The following is a 10,661-nucleotide window of genomic DNA, read 5'->3' on the forward strand; positions in this document are numbered from 1 at the left end:
GTTGCGAAGGCAACACACCAAGGCAAAGAGGGAAAGGGTGACTGTGAAAGAGGCCTCAACCTAGTGGAGCAACACAGAAGTTGACGATCTAGAAACTGATTCCTTATCATTGTTCATATACACCCTGGAAAATTCTCCTAATTTTGTGCCTCTGATCCAGGGCCGGGACTAGTGAAGTGAGTGACACACTCACCTGGGGTATAAAATTAAAGGAAGCACAAAAATAAACCTCAGTAATCATGATACATAATGCTTGAATGAGATATTTGTAAAAATAAAAATTAATGCAAAAAAGTCCGTGGTGAACAAAACATCGGAATTTAAAATAAAAATCCCAGGACAGGCGTACCCCAGCTCGAAGTCCACAGGTGTCCCAAATTAAGAGCTGGCAGCTGAGCCAAGATGGGTAACCATTCTCTTGCCCATACTGCCACCTGCTGCTGGAAGTGAGTAACTCTCGCTGTTTGGCCAACCGGGCGTCCCAGTGCCGCGTCCTCACACTCTTGCCTGCAGCCACCCACCTCAGGAACCTTGGGAACCTCTGGCCACCTACTTCCTGGTCGATGGCTGCGTGTGCTAAAAAGAGCCCAAGGCTCAGATTCTAGACCGAGATCTGAGTGTCAGCATTGCCTCTTTGCTGGGCCTTCTTGAACGAGTCACATCACCCTCTGAGCCTGAGTTTCTGCACCTAAAATGGACCTCATTACCTCTTCCCATAATTGAGCAATTACGTGAGACTCTTTCTGTGACAATGCCAAGCAGACCGGCCAGAAGTATGCTGCCTCAGCCGGCCCACCCACTACCATGGATCAAATCACACTGTCACCAATTTATCACCGAAGGCGAGACACTCCAAAAGACAACCACGCCGAACAAGGTGCTAGAGAAGCCCAGACAGTGGCCAGTGCCGTGGCCAGTGGGATAAGGAAGGCTTCCCATAGAAGGTGTCATTAGAGCTGAGCCTACGGGACCGGAAGGGCCAGGTCAGGCCAAGAGCTGGCCAATAGCCTCTAGGGATCGCTAGGCCACGTCTATTTTATTTCGGGAACATTCCAGGACATGAAGCAAGCATTAGAGTGGTGGTAGGAAGGCCAAGGCCCTTGTAATCAGCCCTGGGTTCAATCCTGGCTGTGCTACTTACGAGCTGTGTGACCAAAGGAAGTCACTTAACTTCCTTGAGCCTCAACGTCCTTCTCTAGGGGATGGGGATAATAAGACATCTTGTCCTCAGTGGGTAAGATTAAATAAGATGACATACTTAAATTGCCTGCGATATGGTGGCTCAACGAGTAGCAGCTGCTTTTGTTAACTTGGGGACTTCTGTGAGGAGTGGGAAGAACAGGGACACACCCATCGGGCAACCCTGGCAATGGTCATATTTGGCTTCTGGAATCCTCCCCCCTCCCCCCCCGCCCTCAGTGTGTTGGGCAAGGAGGGGGGTGCTGATCCCACCGTGGCAGCCTCTGCTCCCGCCCACCCCCAGCAGGACTCAGCATATAAGTACACCCCAGAAAGGGAGTGTGGGGGTCTCCCCGCCCTGAGGTTGGGGAGGGGATGCTGGAGTCCAACACGGAGAAGCGGAGTTCAGAGAGAGGCCTGGGGATCTGAACGCTGGCTGCGACTTAGATGACACACCGGAGAGTGTTCATTCCCCACCTTGACAACAGATGCAAGAAAATGTCCTTGCTTTCCGGAACACACTCAAATATTCGGGGGTAGGGAACATCATGCCTGCAATGTACTGCCCAATGGTTCGGAAAAAATAAAAGGGTAAAGAGAATAAGGGGAAATGTTAATGTCTGGAGAATCGAATTGAAGGGCACACAGGAATGGCTGCAACTTTTCTGTATGTAGGAAATGATACGAAAAATAAAAGTTATTACAAGAAAAAGGCAGCAGCCGCCAGGGTTCTCTTCCTCCTCCCTCCCTGAAGCCCTCCTCTCCAGCATCCACTCGCGTGTCCAGCTGCCTTCACACGCCCCGCCCCAGCACCCCGCATGGACCCAGCCACTCTCCAAAAGCTGCACCGACTTTATTTGCAAAATAGGCTCCAAGCACTGCAGGGCATCTGCGAGCAGGGGTCCAAGGCTGGAAGGTCCCCACAGCTCCCTGTGGCCCCCACGAACCCGCTCCCCCCCCCCCCCGTCCTCCCTCGGGGTCCCCAGGCTACACGATGGCGAACTGGCAGATGTAGGGCAGCTTGTCGCGGCATCGCTTGTCGAACCACTTGCCGTTGGCCGCGCCGGCCAGGGTGGCGCAGTTCTCGGCCTTGCCCCCGTCCGGCTGCGCCGTGATCTCGGTCTCCCAGTTCTTGTAGGCGATGCGGGCACCGGTCATGTCCACCCAGTCGCCCTCTGCTGCCATGTCGTTGAGGCCCAGCCAGATCTCGGCCTCGCTGCCCACGCTCTGCCGCAGGTACTCGAACATCGCGTCGTTCTCCGAGCCCGTCTGCGGGGTGCCCAGCGTGCCCCCGCGCGAGATGCAGTCCTCGCTGGCCTCGTGGAAGGTCTTGGCCTGGGCGACGGCCAGGAAGCACTTCATGTGCACCTTGGTGCCCTTCAGGCAGACTGGGAGGGGAGAGGGCCGTCACCAAGGTCCCGGTCCCCGAGCCGGAGCGCCCACTGCCCGTCCCCGCTAATATTCTGTGGCTGTGCCCTAGTCGTGACCCCCTGGGTTCATGCAGAAAACTAGACGAAGACGAAGCCTGAGAGCAGTGCTGGGCTGGCCATCAGCCCTTTGCTCCTGCGGCGCCCTCTGCTGGCAGCCCCTCTGTATCTCCCTCCTCCTCCTGGAAGGGTGCCAGTGAGTGCCCTGCGTGAAAGTATGGAGGCTTCTGGGAGCAGGGCCCTGGCAAGGTCACCTCTGCCTCCGTGTGTCTGGCAGAGGCTGGCTGAATGGGGACCTCACATGTGGTTGCTGATTGTGGGGGGGCGGGGCGGAGAAAAGGGGCAGATGCCAGGAGGAGGGTTGCTCCCCTAACCCCTCAACTCTGGCTAGGTCAACAGAGCGGTATGCTTTGGGTGGGCTACAGACAAGGGGATCTGCAGGTGGTGGTGGTGGAAAGGACGGTGAGAGGGAGAAGGTCCCCAAGGAGGCCCAGAGACCGTGACCACCTGGGACTCAGCGGAGAAGAGGGGCTCTTGGGATTCCCACGGGCCATGGGCTTTGTGCGGGGAGGTCCCCACCACCTGCCCTCACCTCAGGGGAAGGTGGCACCTGGGTTATCAGGACTTTGCACAAGCACAAAGCTTAGACATGAGAGAGACCTTGGAGCTTTCCTGCGCCTACATCCCCACCCCGTCCACTTTACAGTGAGGAAATGAGGCCCAGGGTGGCACTGTGCTCATGCAGACACTGTGGCTGATCCAGCCAGCACCCCTTCCCACGCCCCACTCCTTGTCTGTCTCCAGTGCAGGAACGAGCTAATTCCAGATTCTCTTGTTGTTTAAGCTACCCTTAGGTTTTCTATTACTTGAAGCCAAAACATGGTAGACATTTCCTTCCTAGAGCCCCCCTTTCCCCACCGGCCAGGTTAAGCATGTTGTCCAGAGTCCTGTGTTTGTCCTCCCTTAGCAGAGATTTATGGAGTGTTGATATGTGGCAGGCACTGTGCTGGGCAGGGGGGCGGGAGAGACAAGGGCAACCAGAAGCAAACTTGGCTGCTATGTCCCTGGGGCTCATAGTGTAGACATAAATCAACACATGAATATAACATTACAAATTGCCATAAATGAGATAAAGGAAAGAACATCATTCTGTGAGAGCTTTTAACTGAGGAGCCTGATTGAGAAGAGGGATTAGAGACTTTGAGATGGTGATGCTGGAGGTATTTATTACGTGGCTCTTGTCAGAGAAGTTCAGGCCGCCAGAACAGCATGTGCAAAGGCCCTGTGGTAGAGGGACAGAGTGTGGCACAGCAGAGGGACAGAAGGATGGCAGTGTGGATGCTGAAAGAAAAGATCTGAGAGGGAGAGGATGTGTGAAAACTGCCCAGTGAAAAGGATTTGGAGGTTTCTGAGGAGGCAGCAGGGGAGGGGACTCAGCTGCTGGGTAGAAAATGGAGGCGGGGTTATAACAATAGGCCCATTGCGTGGGTTTTCTGTGAAGAATGAGTCGATGGCCTGGCCGGTGTGGCTCAGTAGTTGAGTGTCAACCTATGAACCAGGAGGTCACTGGTTCAATTCTCTGTCAGGGCACATGCCTGGGTTGCAGGCTCGATCTCCAGTGTGGGGCGTGCAGGAGGCAGCCAATCAATGGTTCTGATCATTGATGTTTCTATCTTTCTCTTCCCTCTCCCTTCCTCTCTGAAATCAATAAAAACGTATTAAAAAACAAAAAAGAGTGACAGCGTCAGCAAAGCTGCTGACACACAGGGGGTGAAGCCGACGCCCCCCACGGCTGCAGGGCCTGGCTGAGTGGAGGGTCTCCCAGGACCGGTTAGGGTGGTGCCACCTCTGCTCCACAGAGCGCTGCAGGGGTCCCGCTTCCGGTGGGTGATGATGGATTCTGTGGGAGAGATTTTGTCCACTGGGGACACACCAGGGGGCCTCCGAGCACCAGGTGCCCTGGCCTATGGGGCTGGCCCAACGGAGCCAGCGGGGTGCTGGCTGGAGGTCTCGGGCGCACAGCTGCCTGCCTGCCTGCCTGAGCCCTTCTCTCTGGCCCACCGCTGCCCGGAAAGGCCGCCACCACACTCACCCGTCTGCAGGGCCTGCTGCTCCTTCAGCAGGGCCACCTCCTGGGCCAGGCTCTCCAGCTGGCTCTTGAGCTCCTCAAGCATCTTCGGGCTCACAACATCTAGGAGGGAGTCAGGAGGGCGTGGAGATGATGATGCACGTGGGAGGAAGGCAGTAGGGATCGGCAGGGCAGAGGGACGGGGGAGACTCCGTCTACCAACCATCAGGGACAAGGGGAAAGGACTCCCTCGACCTGACCTCTGGGTGTATGCTTTGTCTGTCCGCTGGTGACAGTGTAAGTATTCGCTCAGGTTTTGCCTCCGCCAGGGGCACCTGTCACTTGCTCTTGCTGAGGTGAGACCTGTGTGGCGTTTGCTCAGGGACATTGCTGGGGTTCCTGTGGTGTTGGGATTGGCAGGGGCTGGGCTGGGGGTGCAGGCAGAGTCTTCCGTGAGCCCCGACCATCCAGCCACCCTCCCAGCTCCGAAGAGAACGGAGCACAGGAAGCAGGGCTGGGGCCCTAGAGACCTCCCAGGTTCCCCTCTCCAGGCAGGAGGAATAAGACACAGATCCAGCCCGGGACCGAGCGTGGTGGCACAGGTAAAGGGGCGCGTGGCCTCGGAGGTCACAGGGATGCGCGTGACCTGGAGCATGAATTCAGTGCTCGGCCTCTCTGAACTCAGTTCCCTCATCTGTAAAATGGGAAGCTAGCAGCCCCACCTGAGAGGACTCCGCAGAAAACGAGAGACTAGGAGAAATAAAGCGTGTGAACAGTGCTGGGCTTGCCGTCAGCCCTGTGAGCTGGGCAATGTTTCTGCACCACCGCTTCACGGACAGCAAACTGAGGCCAGACTGAAGCAACCCGCCCAAGATGGCAGAGCCAGCAGCTGGCAGGGCTGCCTGAATGCAGGCCACACGGCTCTGAGCTTGATCTTCCCCGCCTCTGACAGCACAGACTCCTAACGTGAGCCCCAGGCCCTGCAGGGAGCTGGTGAGCGAGAGGTCCTGCTCCGTGTGTGTAAGTGGAGAGCTCTGTGGGTGGACCCGTCTTCCTGAAATCCCAGGGACTTTAAGAAAGCTGCGCTCAGCTTGGGGTGGGGGTGGGAAAGGGCTTCCATGGTCCATTTGGCTGGGCCTGCATGAAGTCCACAGTCATGAGGGGTGAGGCCAGAGCCTCTGTCCATCCATCAGATGTATTGGCAGGGGAATGGCAGGAAACAGATGCAAGCAAAACCACCCTTGTGTGCACAGAAGTTTGTGTTGCAACTTATGAGATATGAGGAAAGTGACACCCGGATGAGCAAGGCCAAAAAGGGCGGGTTTGGGGCTGGGGAAGGAGCCTGGCGGGTGTGTGTGCCTCACCCGGGACTCTGCCTCAGCCAGTCCGCAGCAGCTCTGTCCCCGGTCACATGGCGCACCAGCACAGGGTGCCAAGTGAGGTGGCACAAGTTGGGCGCTACACAAGGGCACTCAGCTCAGGGGACACACGGGGGCGCGAATCCAGGCCTAAGCCTTGCCCTTGGTTGTGCTGGGTCAGATCACACATGGGGTGGGTGCCTTTCTGTAATGTGTGTGTGTGTGTGCAAGGCACGCTCCAGGGACCGGCCCAGGAGAAGGTGTTAGCAGTGCTCCACCCGAGGAAGGTGTGGGAGGAGGGGTCCCTACCGCTCGGGGTCAGGAGTCAGGAGGCCCTCGCCCCAACGCTGTCTCTGAGGCTCAGAGTCTGGATGTGTGATTGAAATGGTTGTCCTCCAGCTTCTGTGCTAAGGACCTGTGACCCCTGTGAGGCCATCCTGCCGACCTGAGCTCCTGGGCCGGATGTGGCCACGTGGCCCCTGGAGTTCCCGCCGCCTGAGCCTCCCTGTGAACCTCGCCTCTGGCTGACCGACCAGCTTTCCTTCCCCGAGGTAATCACTGTTACTCTTATAAAGGCTTCCAGAAAAATTCTACACATGCACAATAGGATTTTTCCTATAAATTTCTTTCTCAAAACACAGGCCAGCACACCACCCATTCCATTTTGAACTATTCTTTGCTCGCTTTATAAATGGAACCTTGGGATTATTTCCATCAGCTCGGCCCGTTCTGTCTGTCACCCCCCCCCCCCCCGTGGGTCTCTCTAATCCAGATGTACCTTTACGTACATACGCCACTATCCACGGCCACTGGCCACTGGCCACGGACAGAGGAGGCTCCGAGGGGGGCCTGAGGGTGCCCACACGCCCCTCCCTGCTTCGTGTTTTCTGTGCTCTCGGACCTGGCGCGCCTGGAACTCTCCCCGCCTCTGAGCCCTGCGGGGGCGACAGCCCCGTCCATTGCCATGGCACTTCACTGGTGTTGTCTCAACACAGCTCCAAGTGACTTCACTGCGGGCAAGGCTCCCAGGGCAGGCCTTGCCGCAGCCAAGGTGACCCAAAGACACCCCAAGCCCCAGGGGCGACAGAGGGAGAAAAGCTGCTTCTGGTGTCCTGGTCTGAGTTTCAAGGCTGGGATACGCTGTGGAACCAAGAATTAACTTATTCCTGCCAGCCTTCTGCATCAAGTATACTCTATGTGCCTGGCACTTTATAAGCTTTGTATCATCAGATCCTCATGACAACCCTTGGGGCAAAGGCCAGGTCCCCACTTCAGAGCTGAGAAACCTGAGGTTCGGAGCTTGCAAAGCAGAGCCATTGGCTCTCTCCGGTGAGGGCTGAGCATCTCCAGACGGCTGAGCAAAAAGTTTGATTTCTTTAAAACATCGAGGGGGAGAGAAGTGGATCTGATGATCTGGAAGGTTCTTTCTGACTGTGAGAGTCAGTTCTTTCTGGCAGCCGCCCCTGCTATGGAGAGCACTCCCAGGCCCCAGAGGCTTCACTAGCGTTCTCCGGACTCACCCAGAAGGAAAATGGGCCCAAGGACCCAGCGAAGGAGAGGGCGGCCAGCTCCCCGGAAGATGGAGAGGTGCCCTGTCCCCCTCCTTACCTTTCTTGGCGTTTGCAGCCTTCTTGACCTTGGGGGACGGTGGCTCGGCGGTGACCTGGGTCAGGAGGGAGAAGAGGCAGAGGAGCAGGTAGGCGCCCCAAAGCTCCATGCTGCTGCTGCCTGCAGTGCGCCTGGGGCAGAGAGCAGTGGCGCTGTGACCAGGGCTGCACAGCTTCAGCAGCTGCCGCGAGGACCTCTGTCCAGGAAACCCTCCCAGACTTGGCTGTGGGCGCACCCGAGCAAAACAAAACGGAACGCCTGCGAAGGGGGAAGGCTGGGAGCTGCAGAGCCTCGCCTCCCAGGGAACAGCCCCCGGCATTCCGGCCCTGCCTTCTAAAATATTTTCTAGGATTCTGAAAAACACACGATAGAGTTCAGAGCTCACACCCAGGGCAGGTGCGGAGTCGCGCCCTTCCCTGGAATTTGCCCAGAGAGGCTTCCCAACAGCAACAGGAGGGAAGTCCTGCCATCTCCCCATTTTACAGTTGCAGAAACTGAGGCTCAGTGAGGTTGAAGGACTTACCCAAGCTGCTCAGATGTTGGGAGCAGCACCAGTATTTAAAGTAAGCAGGGCGGTCCCAGAACAGTGACCCTGCATTAGGGATGTGCATTCGGGGTGTTCGTTAGGATGAAGTGCTTAAGGAAGAGGGGGACGTGCCAGCAGGACACAGAACCAGCTTGGATTTGGGTCCAAGGGCTGAAGTCAGGGGTTTGAGCATCAAAATGGCAGCTCGCAGCCCTAACCGGTTTGGCTCAGCGGATAGAGCGTCGACCTGCGGACTCAAGGGTCCCAGGTTCGATTCCGGTCAAGGGCATGTACCTTGGTTGCGGGCACATTCCTAGTAGGGGGCGTGCAGGAGGCAGCTGATCGGTGTTTCTCTCTCATTGATGTTTCTAACTCTCTAGCCCTCTCTCTTCCTCTTTGTAAAAAATCAATAATATATATATATACTAGAGGCCTGGTGCATGGATTCATGCACTGGTGGGGGCATGGCCTGTGGTGATCCGCCCACTGTGGGAGCACCGCTCATCCTGGTCAGCCGAGTGGTGCTCCCACTGTGGGAGTGCACTGATGACCAGGGGGCAGCTCCTGCGTTGAGCATCTGTCCACTGGTGGTGAGTGCACGTCATGGCAACTGGTTAACGGTTGTTCTGGTAGTTCCACCGTTCAGTCACTGGGCTTTTATATACGTAGATATTTTAAAAAAACAGCAGCTCGCAGTGGCCGCCCGCAATGGATTCACCAACAGCCCCGGAGAGTCTGTGGATTTCATCCTCCCGTGTGAAGGATCGCTGTGCTGGCACCATCCCCCAGGCCTCTCCAGCAGAGGGGCAGCAGGCAGGGGTAGCTTCAGCCTGGAGATGACCTGGGGCTAATGTTCATGAGTGACCCACCCTCAGGGAAATGTCCCTGCACTAACGCACACCCCCCCCCCTTTTTATACCAATTTTCCTGCACAAAGAATGATCTTTCTAACCAGGCACAGAGGCAGGGAAATCAGGAGAGAGCTCTAAAAGGCCCATTTGAGCTTTCAAGTTCCTGTTGTTTTTTTTCCTCCAAACTGTTGGAAGTCTGAGTTATAGAAAACACCCTCTGGCCACCCCACCCACGTCAGCCCAAACAGCATGAAAACTTCTGGCCCAACATCGCCCCCGCCCTGCACAGATGTTTCCTCTCAGCTCCCAGCTCCGCTGGCCTAAGTCGGAGCGCGGAGGCCCGGGAGGCACCGAACTTCCCACGCTCTCCTCACAGGTGAGAGTGTCCAGGGTGCGAATCTCCAAGAGCATTGCAAGGGCGGTCTCAGCCAGAGTCAAAACCACCGACAGGGCCTGCAGCCTTGGCCTCATGACCCTCCTGAGGGAAGTCCTCCGGTGCAGGCCTCGCTGGCCTGGTGGTCAGCTCTTGATTGAACAAGGGTTGCCTCTGCTCTGTCCCTGGCCTTGCGATGAGGTCTTCCAGTGAGGCTGTGCCTCTGGCAGTGAACGTCACTGCTTCTCAGTCCGATCGCCCTGCCGCCCACCCGGCCCTGGGGTGGGCCCTGGGGTAGGCCAGGATGGCTGGAGAAGGGCATTTCCCTTCCTCCAGGGCAGCCAGGTCCCCAGAGGCTCTGGTGAAAGTGTCTCCTGAAGGGACCTTGTTAAAAACAACAGTGCTCTGATGTATTTCCAAAATGGCCCCTTTGTCCCTCCCTCTGCACCAGGGGAGTATTTCTCCAAAACTCACTGTGGGAACCAGGCCGAGCTCCTGGAGATAAAACACACAGAAGTGTGGGGCCCCTGCTGCCCAGGTTCCCCTTCCCCTGGAGCTTTTAACTCTCACGCACCGGGCCTCCAGCAGCTCACAGGTGTGGCTCAGGCTTCCCTTCCTGCTTCTGGCCCCAGAGGTTCAGTCCCAGTGAGTGTGTCTCTGATTTGCCTGTTGGTCTCTCCAATTTGGGGAGCAGAGGTTTGCCCCGTGACCTCACTGCTCTCACAGATTGAAGAAGAGTTGTTGCCTTTTCCGTGGCTCCACGTGACTGCCAGGTCCAGGTTTCAGGGGGCTACCGGCAGCGAATTAGGAACAAGCTCAGGCCTCTTTGTGGGGACACGGACCCCCTTTCCAGCCATGGTGCTGGTCCGACACCCTCAGGACCCGCTCCCCCTCCAGTCCCCTGGCACATGCCAAGCCAGGTCTTGCCGTTATTTTGATGAGTAACCTAGTTCTTCCCACAGCAGGAACCGTATCTCCTGGAGGCAGCGAGGGGAGGGAGGGGGCAGAGGTTAACAGGCATCTACTCGTGAGGCCTCTGACTCAGGTACGGCCTTTGCAAGGCCAGTGGCGTAGTTTCTTTCAGGAGATGCTGCTCTCCTTTATCTGGGGGTGGGGCTTCGGCCTGAGAGGGCCAGACATTTCTAATAAACACCTCGCCTGGGGAGACCTTGCCTGTCGCTGTTTTTTTGCATTTGTGATGTACACTGCTTACCGTTGTAATGCAAGTAAATAACCATGAGGAAGTAATAATACAAGAATAAACTGTTCCT

The 10,661-nt window shown here is 56.7% G+C and overlaps 1 protein-coding gene across 1 annotated transcript; it reads right to left on the minus strand.

The window, feature by feature from the left end:
• Window positions 1-2,013: 2,013 nt before the first annotated feature.
• On the minus strand, window positions 2,014-8,034 carry CLEC3B (C-type lectin domain family 3 member B). The gene is made up of 3 exons (XM_059664336.1): window positions 7,641-8,034; window positions 4,699-4,797; window positions 2,014-2,567 (listed from the first exon to the last, which is right to left on the minus strand). The coding sequence occupies exons 1-3, from the start codon at window positions 7,957-7,959 to the stop codon at window positions 2,167-2,169; spliced, it is 819 nt and encodes a 272-aa protein (XP_059520319.1). The 5' UTR covers window positions 7,960-8,034; the 3' UTR covers window positions 2,014-2,166.
• Window positions 8,035-10,661: the final 2,627 nt, after the last annotated feature.

This window comes from Myotis daubentonii, chromosome 14, assembly GCF_963259705.1.
Source record: "Myotis daubentonii chromosome 14, mMyoDau2.1, whole genome shotgun sequence".
NCBI lineage: Eukaryota > Metazoa > Chordata > Mammalia > Chiroptera > Vespertilionidae > Myotis > Myotis daubentonii.

Excerpts from the sequence above, each read along its gene's own strand:
- CLEC3B (XM_059664336.1), bottom strand. The coding sequence starts at position 7,959 with ATGCCGGGGGCTGTTCCCTGGGAGGCGAGGCTCTGCAGCTCCCAGCCT. Across the intron at positions 4,798-7,640 it reads GGCTGCAAACGCCAAGAAAG|ATGTTGTGAGCCCGAAGATG; the intron begins GTAAGGAGGGGG and ends ACTCCCTCCTAG. Across the intron at positions 2,568-4,698 it reads GCAGCAGGCCCTGCAGACGG|TCTGCCTGAAGGGCACCAAG; the intron begins GTGAGTGTGGTG and ends CTCCCCTCCCAG.